General features: G+C 29.8%; 2 protein-coding genes across 2 annotated transcripts; one reads left to right on the top strand and one right to left on the bottom strand.

Annotated features, from left to right (window-relative positions):
- The first annotated feature begins 289 nt into the window (after nt 1-289).
- Nucleotides 290-2,027, top strand: LOC103486006 (syntaxin-124). Its single transcript, XM_008443798.3, has 2 exons — nt 290-1,062; nt 1,298-2,027. Exons 1-2 carry the CDS (start codon nt 584-586, stop codon nt 1,728-1,730), a joined length of 912 nt encoding a protein of 303 aa, XP_008442020.1. The 5' UTR covers nt 290-583; the 3' UTR covers nt 1,731-2,027.
- A 2,068-nt stretch (nt 2,028-4,095) lies between these two features.
- On the bottom strand, nt 4,096-6,052 carry LOC103486014 (uncharacterized). Its single transcript, XM_017047044.2, has 2 exons — nt 5,231-6,052; nt 4,096-4,814 (listed from the first exon to the last, which is right to left on the bottom strand). The coding sequence occupies exons 1-2, from the start codon at nt 5,868-5,870 to the stop codon at nt 4,456-4,458; spliced, it is 999 nt and encodes a 332-aa protein (XP_016902533.1). The 5' UTR covers nt 5,871-6,052; the 3' UTR covers nt 4,096-4,455.
- Between the last annotated feature and the right edge of the window lie 10,137 nt (nt 6,053-16,189).

The raw sequence follows: 16,189 nt of genomic DNA, 5'->3' as shown, positions 1-16,189 counted from the left end.
AACTCATTGACTTTTCTTTTTTCTTAAAGGGATATAAATGATGATTCAAATTATTGATTTTCACTTAAAATCCAAATTTAGTTATGAATTAGTGGTTGAAATGTTTGGAATTAGATAGAAAGAAAAGAGAGAGACAAAGTCAAAGAGATTGATGAATGACAGAGGAAAGAAGTTTGAATATTTGATGAAGAATGTGCCAAGTGGTTCTTATTCCCCCCAATCATCTAGGACCTTTGTTCCAATTCAAATAACTAATTACAGCAATTCCATTCTCAAAAAAAATTTCTTTACTTTCTCTATACCCATCTTGGGGTGTTGGAACTTTACTTTCTTTTTTCACTTTTTTTTTTTTTTTTTTTTTCCAATTCCTCACCCCCAGAAGCTCTTTTCTCTTCCTCATTGGACGAAGGAACATAATTGAAGAACAACTTCGTCTAGGAAAAGAAAAGACCAATAATTTTCAATCCTTTTTCTTACCATTTTAAAAAAAAAAAAAAAACAAAAAAAGACAAAAAAAAAAAAAAAAAAAAAAAACTGAAACCCATTTGGAAGATTTTGAGTGTACAAACAAAAATCATACAAGATGAACGATTTATTCTCGAACTCGTTCAAGAAGTACACGGATCTGAAGCAACAAGCATATCTGGACAGCATGGAGGCTGGAAATGAGAGTGTAAATTTGGACAGGTTCTTTGAGGATGTTGAAAATGTTAAAGATGACATGAAACAAGTGGAGAATTTGTACAAGAAATTGCAGCAGGCTAATGAGGAGTGTAAGGTTGTGCATAATGCCAAGACAATGAAGGAGCTGAGGGGCCGAATGGAGGCTGATGTTGCTCAAGTTCTCAAGCGAGTCAAATTGATCAAAGGAAAGCTCGAAGCTCTTGAGCGTTCTAATGCCGCTCACCGTGGCCTCCCCGGTTGTGGCCCTGGCTCTTCTGCTGACCGAACTCGAACCTCTGTTGTCAGCGGCTTGGGAAAGAAGCTCAAAGATGTTATGGATGATTTTCAAGGCCTTAGAGCTCGAATGAATGCCGAGTATAAAGAAACCGTCGAGCGAAGGTAATTCTCAAATCTCAATCCTAAACCAGCTTAAAACTATTTAACACGACCATTGCATTCAATGTAGATTCCTTAGCCCAAACACCCTTCAATAGATACCAAGAACTTGATCTGAGTTTTGTTATATCTACAAATTATTTTATATGATTGGGTTGATTGTTATATTTACTAGTGTGATACCGATGACAAATAACATAAAAATGAGTACTCTTTTTGGGTGGAATGGGGGAGACAGGTACTTCACAGTGACAGGGCAGAAAGCAAATGAAGAAACAATAGAGAATTTGATATCAAGTGGGGAAAGTGAGAGCTTCCTACAGAAGGCAATTCAAGAACAGGGTAGAGGTCAAATAATGGACACAATTTCGGAGATTCAAGAACGACATGACGCTGTGAAGGAAATAGAGAAGAATTTGATAGAGCTGCATCAGATTTTCTTGGACATGGCAGCTTTAGTTGAAGCTCAAGGCCACCAACTGAACGACATCGAAAGCCATGTCGCGCACGCTAACTCGTTCGTTAGAAGAGGAACAGAACAACTCCAAGAAGCCAGAGAGTATCAAAAGAGCTCAAGGAAATGGACTTGCTATGCCATACTTTTGGGAGCTATTCTTATTATCGTTCTTCTCTTCCCACTATTAACTTCAATTTTACCTCATTTGTTGTAGAATTGCTTCTGATGTTCCGCTGCCACTCACAGAGCAAAGCAAAGCAAAACCCGGAGTACAAAAGCAGAGGATCATTAGAAGTAAGAAATTTGTTTGATTCATTTTTCTGTCATTTAATGTGGCGTTTTTTCTGAGGATGTGTTGGTTGGTACATAGCTGTAAATGTGTTTTTAGAGAGAATTTGGTTTCATTTGGATTATCCACTTCCTATTTGGACGTCCTCTTAGTTCCACAAAACAAAATGTATAGCCAAAGATCCATTATATTCCAATTTCATCATTTCATTTATTTTGTCCATTTCCCAATGCTTCTTCTTTCTTTCTTTCTTTCTTTCTTTTTTTCTTTCTTTCTTTCTTTTTACTCTCTACTTCTATAATTATTTTCACTATTTTTTTAAATTAATTTAGAGTAATCGTACTAATCAAAACTTTGAAAGTAATAAAGAAAAAGAGAGAGATTGGAGGGCAGTGAGCTCTTATTTGCTAATGGAAAAATAAAATTCAAGGAACATTTGATTCATCCAAACGTGCATGTCTTTGGCATCTTTTTAAATGTAAACATGGGCTTAGTCTTAGTGATAAATCTTTTTATTCAAAATGAGATGGAGTGCCTCATTGATTTGTCAAATAAACTTTTGTTATTATTTTTTCTTTTTGGAACCTAGAAAATGTTACTACTCATTTGATTTTTAATTTATATCAAAATTTAAAGAGAAACTTTCCTAAATTTAAATATTTACGGGACGTGTAAAAGGCCATAAAGTTAGCTACTTTAAAAATATTACAGGTTTACCCTTCTATCTTTCTTGTCTTTCTTCCTCCTTTTCTTTTTTTTTTTTCATCGTTTTTCTTTCTTTTTCTTTTTCTTCCTCTTTCTTACGTTTAGATTAGGTAAACAAACTGGTTAGGCTAACCAAAACAAAAAAGTTGTGTAGAAAGAATATTGAAAAAAATCATTTATAGCAAATTTTGAAAAAAAAAATCGTTTAGATTAATCTAAACGATCGTGTAACCCAATTAATTAAATGGTGTAACAAATTAAGCGATAGAATTGGTAAAACAAATTTAAACGATCGAGTACCAAATCGCGTTACCAAATATAGTAGGCGCACATTGTTGACGGGGTATTTTTGGTATTTTACACGTTGGGCCTCTGAGATTTTTCTATTTTCGGAATTGTTCTATACAGTGTAAATACACTTTGCTCCTTTTTTATATTTTTGAAAAGACCCCAAATTTAAACAACAAGATCTAAGTAGTGAGAGTCGTTTTTATTTTACTCATTACTCTTCTACAATATATCTCACAAAAAAAAATTTACTATAATGAAATTAGGGATGTACATCGATCCGATGGAGTCAATTTTTTTAATATACCACCATTGAACCAACTATGGTTAGTTTGAGTTCAAACCAACCTCGATCATCAAGGAGTACAAATTGATTGTTGGTTAGTTTTTGTTAGTTTAATTCTTTGAATTTTTCCCAAAAAATTAATAACCACCTCGGTTGATCAATTTTAGTCCGTTGGCTTTGTTTTTTTTTTTTTTTATCTATCATGCCTACACTTAATTCAAATTAGGATTACTGAAAAATAAAACTTAATCTGTCAAGACATCCAATACACATTTGGCAATTATTTTAAATAAAAAAAATAGAGAAATTGTAGTGAATGACAATTTGAGTTTATGGATTTCCAAGTCTGTCGCACATTTTTTTCATTTTGCAAAAATGGCGAAAAAAACAAGTTCAACCTACTCGATATATACTCGATACTATCTGATACACCTAATACACATATTTTATATACACCTAAATGTTGAAGATGACAAAATTGTAAAGGTTTTTAATTAAATATGTCTGTGACATTTAGCTAAATAAAACAATGTAACATTTTTTTAAAAATAAGTTGATTTTTATCAACTTTAGGACAAAAAGAAAACGTGAAACACTTTTTAAGAGTGAGCTATTATAGTTGAGTTATAATAATTTATATTTGATGTGTAGATTATTTTAGTTTTGACTATAATAATATGTGTAGTTTATATTTTTACAATAAATATATATTTTTACTTTTTCAATCCTTAAACAAAAGTTAAAAAGTTTTTTAATCATAAATAAAATATTATATCAAAAACCAATTGTATATCAAGTTTATATCACACGTATAAAGTGTTTATAAGAAGAGGGTATCAAATTTATCAAAGTGAATTTGAGTAACATGTCTTATTATTAGATGTGTATCATACACTACTCGTATGTTAAGGTACATCAAATGTATCATGTGAGTTTGACTTTTTTGTTATCATTTTTGCAAAAGTAAATAAGTTTGTAAATTTAGTTTTTTAAACTTGAGAAGAAGAACCCTAAAAGATTAAGTTATGAACACCCATAACCCATTGAATTTTTCCTTACAATAATAATAATCACATTGATTTGTACATGGAAAAGAAACAAAACAAAATAACTTATACAAACCCTATAACTTGTTTGCCTATTATAGAGCAATTCTAACATTACAATTCAAATATATAATAGCTATAGATATATTTTTCAATTTTACAACCCTAAAAAGAAAAAAGTAATTAATTTCCTTCCTATATTTTTTGACCAATCAAAAATTTACCCATAGGAATAAAAAAGCTCCAAAAGGGAAATATATGTATAAGAAACCAAAGAAGAAGAAGAAGAAGAAGAAGAAGAAGAAGAAGAAGAAGAAGAAGAAGATCAGCTGTCACAGTTCACCATCTCCCAATACTTCTTCAACGATTGTTCCCTCTGCAGCCTCATTTCCTCATTGAATCTCCTTATGAAATCCTCCACTCGCCGGTTCAAATCGTCCTGACTCATCGACGCCTCTTTCCTCAGCTTCACCGACGTCATCCCCTCATTCCTCCTCTCCTTCAATGTCTCCGCTTTCATTTCCACCTCCCCTCCGTTAACCTGACGCCCCTGATTCTCCCACGTCTCCCACTTCTTCGTGTGCCTGCTCAACGGCATTGCTCTCCCTTCCGTAATCGCCTTCCACGTGTTCTCTAGCGTCTCGTGCCGTTTCGCCTTCGATATTACTCCCAGCGCCTTTCCGCCTGAAAATCGAATTACCCCATCAGATTATTTTATAGTTCTTTTCATTACTGTTTATCCAATAAGAAAATCTCGACCTAACAGTTACGATCCTCATGGTTGTGTTTGGCTTTTTGCCCGGAGTTTTTTTTTAAACTATTGCGTGAAAACGACGCTCACATTACACAACGCAAGTGGTAGCTGTATGATTACGATTAGTTTCTGTTCATATTTGACATGCCAAAGTTGATTTTTATTTCCTACCGATCGAAAAAAAGAGACGTAATGAAATCGATTACAGCGCCGGGTTATTTCTCCCTTACGCCGACCAAAAAGTTTTTAGACTTCTGATTTTCACTGTTTATCGAAATCCGAGGTAAATCTAGTCTAACGCTCGCTTCCAGTTTCTGAAAGATATTAGAATCGATTAATCATTTACCTTCAGGACTCGCTTTAGCGGATTTCCGGTGGCCAAATCTGGAAGAAACGAGCGGTTTCTCTGGTAATCTCATCCTCTCCAATGAATTCCAGGTCCTATTTGTGGATATGACGAATTTGTCCTCATCCTCTGCTTCAGCTTCAACGGAGCTAATCGCTTCGATAACCTTGGTTTCCGGAGCAATTACTTCTTCTCTCGGCAAGATCACCGCCTCGATTTCCTTCACTTCCGGAGCAATTACCTCCTCAACCTGGAAATCAATCGCATCGATAGCTTTCACCTCCGAAACAATCAGTTCATCTCTCTGTTCGTAAACCGTCGGCGATTCTAAAACAGCGTATTCCGAAACAATCTCTCTGTATCCGATATCCTCCGAAGGCTTAGTTGCAGAAGGAATCTCAACGTAAGCGTCGGCTTCCTTCTGGTGGAAACGCGTGGAGGCGACGATGGAGATGATGATTCCGTTTATGATAATGTAAATGTAAGGAGGCCTCAAGCAAGAAATGAGGGAGTTCCAAATCAGAGGAACATACAGAACTGAAAACTCGAAAACTAGAGGAACAGAGACCTTCAGAGCCAGAGCCATGGAAATAACTCCAGCGGACATCAACGTAGCCTTCAAAGAGAGTAACCACGCCATTTTCCCCCCTTCTTTTTTAGCTATAGTAATCTGAAACTTCGGCGGTGATATCGGCTGGCGGTCGGAGGTGAAAAGACTTGGAAGTGTCGTTATGCAAAGTGCGAATGGTGGTGTTGTGGGGATGGTGGTTCGGTTGGGACTTCATTTAAATAAGGGATTGAGTAGGGAGAGGGTCGTGAATGGAATGTGAGCCGTTGGATTAGATTGGTGGAAAGGATGGACGGGCGAAGATTGAATTGGGTCAAATAATCCGTCCAGTTTTTAAATAATTAGAACCAAAAAGAAATAAAGAAGAAAAGAGAAGTATTTGAAGTGATTGTGTCATAAAAAGAAGATTTTTTTTTTATATATATTAATTATTTGTTCATTTAAAGAACCGTTAAAATTCATAAAGATTAATAATATGAAGGTGGAGCCATATGTTTTCAAATATTTCTTTTCTTTAAAAAATTGAGCTTACCCTACCCTTTTATTTTCGTCATGCTCATTCTCAAAGGAAAATAATAATATTACTATAATAAAAATAATGGAAGCTTGTAGTTTCTACGAACTTTGTTTCTATTATTAAAAAATTATTTCTTTTAATATAAGGAAATTAATCTAAATATTTAAAATATATAACCATTATTTACAATCATTTTCAAATTATATATACATTTTTTTATAATTTTTGGTGTTTCCAAAACTTTAAACTAATTTCTTTTTTTATTTGAATAAAATAATACTTTATTTGGAATTATTTGATGACCGAGAAGTTGCTATGTCGATTATATTTGTGAGGTACCCTTCCTCTTTGGAAACCCCCTTAAGTTAGAGTATGTTTCTTGAGTTGATAATGTTTAATGAGCCGTTTTAGTTTCCAATAAATGTTGAATTTGGTTAGGAATGATTTTATGTAATAGGTAAAAGTACCAACACTTTCTTATCATTAAAAAAAAGAAATGATAAGAAAACTGAACTATAAATTTTTATATAATCAATCAAAAAATACATGCAATTTCATAAAATCTTTTAGTTTCAATTAATTTTTAAACCATAATTTGATAACATTGAAGTCATGAGAAATGATAAATCTTCTATTTTTTGTGTTCCTTTATCTAAATTTTGTAACGCATAAAATTATTTTTTAGAATGGTAAATACAAGTGTTTAATTTATTTTTGTGTTTATATGTGAAAGATAATTAGCATGTATTTTAGTAATATTTATAAGAGTAAATAGTTTTAAGATAAGGTAATTGTACACTCATATATTTATATATATTTCTTTGAGAACAACCAAACATATAAAAAGAATATCTACTATTTATTTTTAAACACAACATGCCAACAACAAGCATGAAAAAATCCAGCCTAATTAATAGGTGAAATGCAAATTATGGGCAAAATTAGTTGGCTAAAAGAAAGAATGGACAAAAATCCCCATCTAGACCCTATGAAATATAACTATATTTTGGTGGCACAATATTAATTAATTACAAGTTATCCATAAGATAAAATTAAGAAACCTACAATTGTGTCCATTTACATAACCCCTATTATTACTATTTTTTTGTTTTGGTGCTACATTAATCTTGATTTCATCATCCTACCATTCATTTTATCTAATCAACTTAGAAATGCAATCTAATGATCAAACCAATCTAATGATAAAGATGAGCCATTTGAAACATGGAGTAAGGTTGATTTGACCATTAAATATTATATATAGAACAAATATTTATTGAACATGAAATATTTATGAATATAATGAATGCCCTCCTCCTTAGGAGAGTAGTTACTAAACATTAATAAAATATTTGGACAATTAAATTGGGTGGGGGGGCCATCTCATGAAGTAGTTAATGTAATAACATATGGGCATCCATAACTTGCTACTAAAGTTACACTTTACAGCAATTTCATGCATTTGACAAACCCTCCTTTTTTGGCTCATCAAACACTTTTTTATTTATTCATTTTTAAAACTTTTTTATTTTTTGTTTCAGAGAAAAGAGATTATTCCCCCATCCTCAACGGTCGTTTTAATGACCGTTACTCCCGGTGGTTGTTCCACGATCCTGAAGCGGTGGCCCAATGGTTCCGTCCGCCATGGCCATTCCTCCGCCCTCGCACGTGTGCCACTCCTTCCCCCACCACCTGCCGACCACCGACTTTCTTTCATTTCTATCCCTTCAAAAATCTCCCTTCTTCTTTTTATTTCTATTTTTAACAAATTTTATTTGATTTATTAAATATGAATATGAATTTTATCGTTTATTTATCTCTAAACTTTTTTTTTTTTTTGCTTTAAATTGAAAATACTAAATTTTTATTTTTAAAAGGTAATGTCAAAAAAAAAAAAAAAAAAAAAAAACTTCAAATTTTAAGACTAGATTTGTAAATACTTTTTTTTTTTTTTTTTTGGTTTGTAGTCACAATATTTTATTAAAATCATTTAATTATAGAATCAAATCTACCTAATTAAAGATGGATACATAAAATGGATCAAGTCATAATTATAAAATTTATTATATACATGATACACCCAACAATAAATGGCAACATGTTATCTAATGAGAAAAAACGCAATATACGTAGTCAAAGATATAATATATATATATTTAATAATCCATATGCTTTTCCCTTATCCAAAATCAATTAGAATTTTTTTTTTCTTTTCAAAATTGACACAAAAATATGTGTTAACGATGGGATGTTTATTATTTCAATGCCCCATTCTATAATGTATACTTAATGCAGACACTTTTTGTCAATTAAGAAGATAATAGGAATTATACTTTAATTACCATTAGAATTGAAAATGTAATAACAAGGATTTGATTAAGCAAAATCCCTCTCTCTCATACATACCCAACATTTATAATGACGTCATCTTAATTAATAGAAAATGAAATGATGTGGAGAGTAATGAACCTAATCAGCAGAATGTAATTAAAAAATATTGACGACAAAAGTACACGTGGGCCATGTTTATTAGTTAGGTCTATTTAAGTCAATCTTAAGAATGTTGACTTTTACAATAAATTTACACGTATAGTACTAACTATCTCCCTCCGTTCCTTACACAAAATATCATATTCAATTTCAAATGTATAATAAAAGAAATACAAAACAACTTAGAAATCATTTCGTCGAATCCAAGGAAGAGATTAATCTAACAATTAAATTGTATTTAAACACTTAATTACTTCTCAAATTGTTTATTGTTGTATGTTAAATTTTAATAAAACAATTATCATTTTAGCTTATAAGTTTCGATGAATATATGTATTTGAGGTTTATGAGAATAGACTCGTTTGGATCATAAACTTTTAAATGAACATTTTTAGTCGTTGAGTTTTTAAAGGTAGATTTAAAGGGTCTTTTAAAATAATTTTTGTTAGAATAATTGACAAATTATTTATACTATTTACACTTCAACAAGTGTAATAAATTTTGTCTTATAGTGATTTTTGCGAACAATAAATATTTTGTCAGATGTTCTAAAAATAGCAATTTCTCTCTTTTAAACCTATTTGAAAAAACTTATAAATTAAAAATATACATTTTAAAAACTCATAAATCAAATAGATTTGTTCTTATAAACTGGAGGACTAAAAAAATACATTTTTAATACTCATATATCAAACACAACAATTTTTTTCGATTAGTACAGAGATAGTTTTCCATTTTTAAATTCTAATTTATTGGAGCGATGGGAAAATTTGCCAAAATAAATATTTTCTTATAAACGTGGCTAAACGACTAAATTTGGTAAAATTTTCGTAAATTAAAAGATCGGCAGATGTACCCAATATGCATTAAGTTTTTCTAACTAAACCTTTGCTATGAATAAGTATATCAAACTTAAGAAAAAAAATTTATATATATACACATATATAGTTCTTGGATAATTATGTTAACCTTATTTAGATGGTCCTATTTTACAACATATATAGTAAATGGAAATTTTTGTTTACCTATAATAAACATACCCTTTTTTAGTGAAAATTATTTTGTATTTTTGTTTAGGTATAAAAATAGCTAAACCTAACGTAATAAATGTGTATATTTGTTTATATAAAAACAAAATTTACTTCAGTGAATAAAACACTAACTAAGAAAAATAAGATTTTTTTCTTTAGAAAAAAATTAGCCTACTGTTTAATTAAGTATGTGCCCATATCCATTATGTGAAAATTAAGATTATACTCTTCATGTAAGCACAATTTAATTCTAGAATCCCAATCGTGTTCATTATATATTCATTCGAATTTATAACAATTTAACTCATAAATTTTAATAAGGTAATAATTTATAGTCAATGTACTTTACAAATCGTTAAAATTTAGTATCTAATGGCGATCGGAACATGTATCGATTTATACAAATGATTTTTTTTATTAATTTATGGTAATATTTTATTTACTATAAAAACTAAATTATTACATTATTATAATTTAAAAATATAGAAAGTAAATTATTTTCAAATAAATTTTAAGAATTAAATTGTTAAATTTGAAGAATCCAAATTATTTTTCTAACCAATGTATATTTATATAAGCAAAATGTTAAAAAATTTACAAAATATAGTAAAATATCATATTATATCAACGATAGATATCAATAAAAGTCTGTCAATATCTATTAAATGTACAAATAAAATAGATGAATCTAAAAATTTATTATATTTTATAAATGTTTTAGTTTATTATACTATATTTGAAAATAATTCTTTGATATAGCTTTATTTGACGATTAAAAAATACATAATATCTAACAATGTTAAAATAATAAATTCAATGGAAAAAGAAAAAAAGAAGAAGAAGTGAAAAGTACATTTATATTATATAATAAAGAGTTAATAAGAAAATATTATGGTTAAGGAAAATGGTGTCCGGTATCTTCTCCAAAATTGGTGGGTCCAAAACAAAGAGGTTTCTTCATCAAGCTGAGTTTTAAGTGTTTAACCTTAACGCGTATACATGGAAACCATTCATTGGTCACCTTCTTAACCACTCAATAAATGACAACTCCCCCCACCTTATATTATTAACCCTTTCATATTTTTGTTTTCTTACAATTATAAATGCTTCTTCTCAAAAACTAAATAAAAACCCAGTTTTCAAACCATAACACAAATGTTGGGGCCAAATTAAATATGAAATCATCATTGAATACTTTTAAAAATTTAACTTACAATTCAAATACCTGGGTTTTTAAAAGATGAAATTTCAAATTAAAAAGATTATGAGAATTTAAAGATAGATGTGAAAGTTGACATTGACAAGGAAATTGTTAATTCAATGAAATCGCTGATTGAGGAGAAAGAAAAATAAAAAGAAATTGTCATGGATGAAAACAAAATTATTTACATAAATAAATTAAATAAAACAGGAGAATTAGATCATTTTACTATATTTAATTTTTTTTTATTATTTTTCAAAAGGTAAAAAGAATTACAATAAAAAGGGTTTGATACTTTGTTTAGGCCGACATGGATTCTGAATAAACATTTGATTTTGTGGACTTTTTAGGTTATCTTAATTACTTGTTCATTAAGGTAACATTCATGGGCTACTGTAAAGTTAACAACATTATTATTTCATCTCGCATAAGGTCATATTTAACCTCTTGAATGAAATGAATTAAGAGTAATTTAAAAAATAGGTTCTATGTGATTATATATATTTAATGTTGTTTACATATATTTTGCATTATTTGTATTGATACATGAAGGATATGTATTACCGCTTGATTTATAGTTATGAGTATGATTACCATTTTTATTATTCCTTAAAGAAATAACTGGATTTTAACACATTTACTAACATTGTTATCATTATGGTTATAATCATGGTTAACCATGATCATATGAGATAAAATTTCATTAGGATTACTCTAATTTTCATTGTGAATTTTGAATCGGAAAACATGGTCTAGGAAATTAATAACCTAAAAATAACTCTTAAATAATTTAGATCTTGTTTGGTAACTATTTTTTTTAAAAAGAAAAATCTATTTCTTCGACATTAATTTATATATTTCTTAAATATGATAGTTTAATTCTTAACCAAACTTATGATAAAAAAATTTTTGAATGGTATTTTTTTAGTTTTTAAAATTATTGATTTGATTTTTAATCCATACAATTAATTTTTTTAAGTAAAAATAAAAATAAAATAGTTACTATAAACTAAACCAACACTCTGATTAATTAAATATTACTATGTGATATTATTGAATTAAAAAATAATTTTATTTAATAAAGTCTAAACTCAAGTACGTGAGATTAATGAATATTAATTATACTATTTTAGTATTACATATAAAAAAAATTTGACTATATTTTTTTATTAAGTCAAGAAGATCTGATTTCTTAAATCATAATATCATAGTTTTATTTATTAAGTTTGAGTTGAAGGATTGTGATGGCAAGTGTCTTTTCGTGTAGAAAATTTATGTTAATATTATATATCAAACAACTCAACACATTACATTAAATTAAAATGAACGTAGTGTACGAAATAAATAATAGTAAATAATAAAAAAAGAAAAAAAACAAGAAAAATCATGAATATACATTTTCATATAAAAAAAATATGGTTCTGTACAATAAAATAAATAAATGGTAGACATTAAAAATTGTAAAAAGGTTTGAAATAAGAAGAAGATATTAGTCAAAATCAGTAGGTTTTCTGAAGACGGAGATTGAAAGGAGACGAAGAAACTTCCGTGTAGTATATTATGTGGAGATGGGAATGAAGAAAAGACAAGGAAAATGGGTATGGAAGTTAGAAGAGGGAGAGGGTAGTTAATGAAAGTATGGTTCATATAAATGTAAAAAAAGAAGACAAAACACTAAACAGTGACAAGACATAATAATATTATCCTCAAGAAAAGAGATAAATTAGAAGTGGTTAATTTGTCCATGCTTTCACATTGCTCCCATAAACTGATAAATGGATATATGTGGATAATATGCTTCAAAGTGACCACCGACACACCACCCATTTCTATTTCCTAAGTTCCCGGAAGTTGATTTCCTCAACATTAATGGCATCTGGTTGGTGATTATTGTTAAAATCATCTTTGGTTGTATCGGACTCATTTTAAATTACCCATTCCAACGATGCATCTTTGTTACCACGAGATGTATTAGTAGTTTAATATGTTCAAATGAAACTGTGAACCAAAAGTGCCAACAAAGGGTATAGGTGTGGATAGTAGAGGGAATAGGAGCCTGGTCAACATGTGGAATAATGGAAGCAGAGGTTCGATCTGCACTAATATTAACATAGGACACAATGTCAAACACGATGTTACAAACAATAGGTACGACAATAAGACAATCACGAAAATAAATAGAAGTAAAAACACAGAGATTGATAATTCAGTTTGGGACAAAATCACTTATGTTTGAAAGAAATGTGTCTGTTGGAACGAAACTTCATTATATATACAGAGAATTAACAATTACAGCGAAAATACTTATCTGATAAATTCTCTCTTCCCAATCACTCATTTATTGCTCTTCTTCTTTAATTTCAACTAAGGCTCCCCCTAAGTTTGAACTCCTCCTTCTCACTTCCATAATAAGGTTCTCCAAACTTTTGTATGAAATCTCCTCAATATATGACATACTTAGGCTTCATCTTAGTGTGATATTCCCTCACCTTTAATGTTCGTACTTAGACTCCCCCTAAATACAATATCAAGATAAATTCCTCCCAAGTTCTACAATGGTGCTACCGAGCCAATATCTCAACAACACAAGCACCACAAAGATTTTGAATAACAATACATGATGAAGGTTGAGGCTTAGACAAATCCTGAGAGCCCAAAACGTTCAAGGTATAAACTTTTCGTAAAAGGCGACTAACCTTAAAATTGAATAAGAGCACAATATAAATTTGCCTCACATTTAAAATAAATTTTTGGAGAGAATAAATATTATTTGCAGGAAAATAAAAAAGGCAGATATGGCCAGAGAATAAGGATAAACAAATCACATACTTTTTACAGTGAAAACAATATTTTACTAAAGCTACTGTCCGATGGTAACAATAATGTTCTTGGCAACGTTTTTGACATGTTGCTCAAGTTTTACCTTTAACAAAATCAGCAAACCACATTTTAGCAACAAATCTAAAACTTTTAGATTTTTCGAACAAAGCATCAATTTGCATTCAATTAATATATTGAATATTGAGAAAAAAATCATTACTTCTTCTGGATGTGACACCCTTTTAATTCAATCTAAATTAATATAGTATATTTCTTTATTTTTAATTAAGAAATATTCTATTCATTTGGAACTTTACTCATTTGAAACTAACATGAAATTTACTGAAACTACTAACAGTATCAAAACAACTCTTATAATACTCAGTAAGTCATCAATTTAGAGAATAGAAATAACTTTGTGCTTTCCTCTAAACACAGTCTTTATTCTTTTAAAGTTCTAATATTAGTTTGAACACAACTTTGTTAACCGACGTTGAAGGAAGGAGAAATTTGTTAGAATATTAAATAATTTGAAACAATATAACAACTTGAAAAAGAAAAAAAATATATACACTAAACTTGCTCTAAATCATTCACAAATTTGATAGACTAAACTCCAAAAATAAATTTGTTTCAAAAGTAGTTTTTAATAATAAGGGTAATAGTGTGTGGATTGGTGGTTTGACGTCATAGTTTTATGTTTTTGGGTGATTAAGAAAGTGTGGATTAAACGTAGGAAGCTTCTTGGACATTATAAATTAATTGGAAAGGCACTTGGGAAGCTATGCGAAATTTGTTCGTAAATGACGACAAATCGTTTGTTAACCAAACAGCGGAAAGAGCGCAGTAGAAAACATTACCGACCAAAGGCCTTTGAAATTGTCAACCAAAATGGAGAGTGACGACACGTCGGATGGGGGTGAAGATGGCTTTTAATTCACGCGCCGTTCTCTGTATAACGGAAAAGCCAAAAAAGAGAGCCTTTAATATTCTCTATTTTATTTTTGAGTCAAAGTCAAAGTGGATGGTCTTTGTCCAGCTGGCAAGTTGTATCCCCAGTGCCGCCGTAACTGACCCACCGTCCATGCTTCCTTTGACTGACGCGTGTCGCTCAGTGCACACATAGGATATTCCTCGCCACCTAATTACATTCTTAATTCACTCTTCTTTTTATCTCTCTTTACCTAATTTTTTTTGGGTTTATATTTTCTTATTTTTCTTCCATCCACTCTCATTTCTAAGCTTTTAACCATTTTAAAACAAAAATTTTCTCATGTGTTAGGTCATATTTTCTCAAATTTAGTTGGTTTGTCTATATATACCGATTAGGTTGACTATTAAACATTATGAACTAGTAGGTTTAATTTTATATTTAAAAATACTTCTGTTGGGTTTGACTTTTTATAAATAGTGTTTAGATATGATTGTAGTTGATAGTCAAAGTTGGTCATTAGATGTAATCTATGTCAACCTTTTTTTTAAGGTATTGTAGTATAACTTAAGGGTGAAATTTTGCCAAGAATTTAGTTCAACTAACATCTATTTATTTTTAAAGACAAGAGGTTTCAGATTTAAACCCCCCACCCTTGTGTTGTACTTGAAAAGACCTTCTAAAAAACAAAACTTGAGAATAGGGAGATTGAAAGAATGGAGGGAGAAAGAGGAGGAGATGTAATTCATTGATAAATATGTTCGAACTTCAATAGTGAGCATGATAGAAGTTAGCAAAGTTAAGTTATTTGGCAACCACATGTGTATATCCGTTTTTCCTTTAAGAATAAAAGTTTGACTATTTTCTATGCAGCCTGTCCTAATTTTTTTTTTTTTAAAAAAATGTATTAAATCACAAGGTTCACATTTTAGTATAATCAATATGAAGGATGCAACTAATCTAATAAAAGGCATATTTTAGAAAACATTTTCTTCTTCTTCTTCTTCTTCTTCTGACGGCCATAAACTAAGAACAAACCACGATGTCTTTTCATTTTCATGCTTAAAAAAATAACTCTCAGTTTATAATTTTTCATAAAAGTATTGATTTAGTCTATGAATTTAGAACTGTTTTAACGATTTAGTCCTTATTATAAAAATAAATGTGTACAGATCTTTATACATTAATACAGAATTTTCGTAAATCTTAATGCTATTTATAAGTTTCATTTCAAACATTTAAACAGAAAAGATAATTACGAAGCCCAACTAACATTTCAAGCAAAGTGTCCAAAGATGGACCGATCAAAGAATCTAAATTCTTGTTTCAACAGCATACACGCACACACACATATATTATATATATTTGTCCATTTCTTTTAGAAATTGAGCACAGAACAGA

Source organism: Cucumis melo, chromosome 12, assembly GCF_025177605.1.
Source record: "Cucumis melo cultivar AY chromosome 12, USDA_Cmelo_AY_1.0, whole genome shotgun sequence".
NCBI classification, from domain to species: domain Eukaryota; kingdom Viridiplantae; phylum Streptophyta; class Magnoliopsida; order Cucurbitales; family Cucurbitaceae; genus Cucumis; species Cucumis melo.
The sequence above is the reverse complement of the archived record's forward strand: the minus strand, read 5'-3'. Positions and strand labels throughout refer to the sequence as shown.

Coding starts and splice junctions, on each gene's coding strand:
- LOC103486006 (XM_008443798.3), top strand. CDS start 584: ATGAACGATTTATTCTCGAACTCGTTCAAGAAGTACACGGATCTGAAG. Junction 1,063..1,297: donor AAAGAAACCGTCGAGCGAAG/GTAATTCTCAAA, acceptor TGGGGGAGACAG/GTACTTCACAGTGACAGGGC.
- LOC103486014 (XM_017047044.2), bottom strand. CDS start 5,870: ATGGCGTGGTTACTCTCTTTGAAGGCTACGTTGATGTCCGCTGGAGTT. Junction 4,815..5,230: donor CGCTAAAGCGAGTCCTGAAG/GTAAATGATTAA, acceptor TTCGATTTTCAG/GCGGAAAGGCGCTGGGAGTA.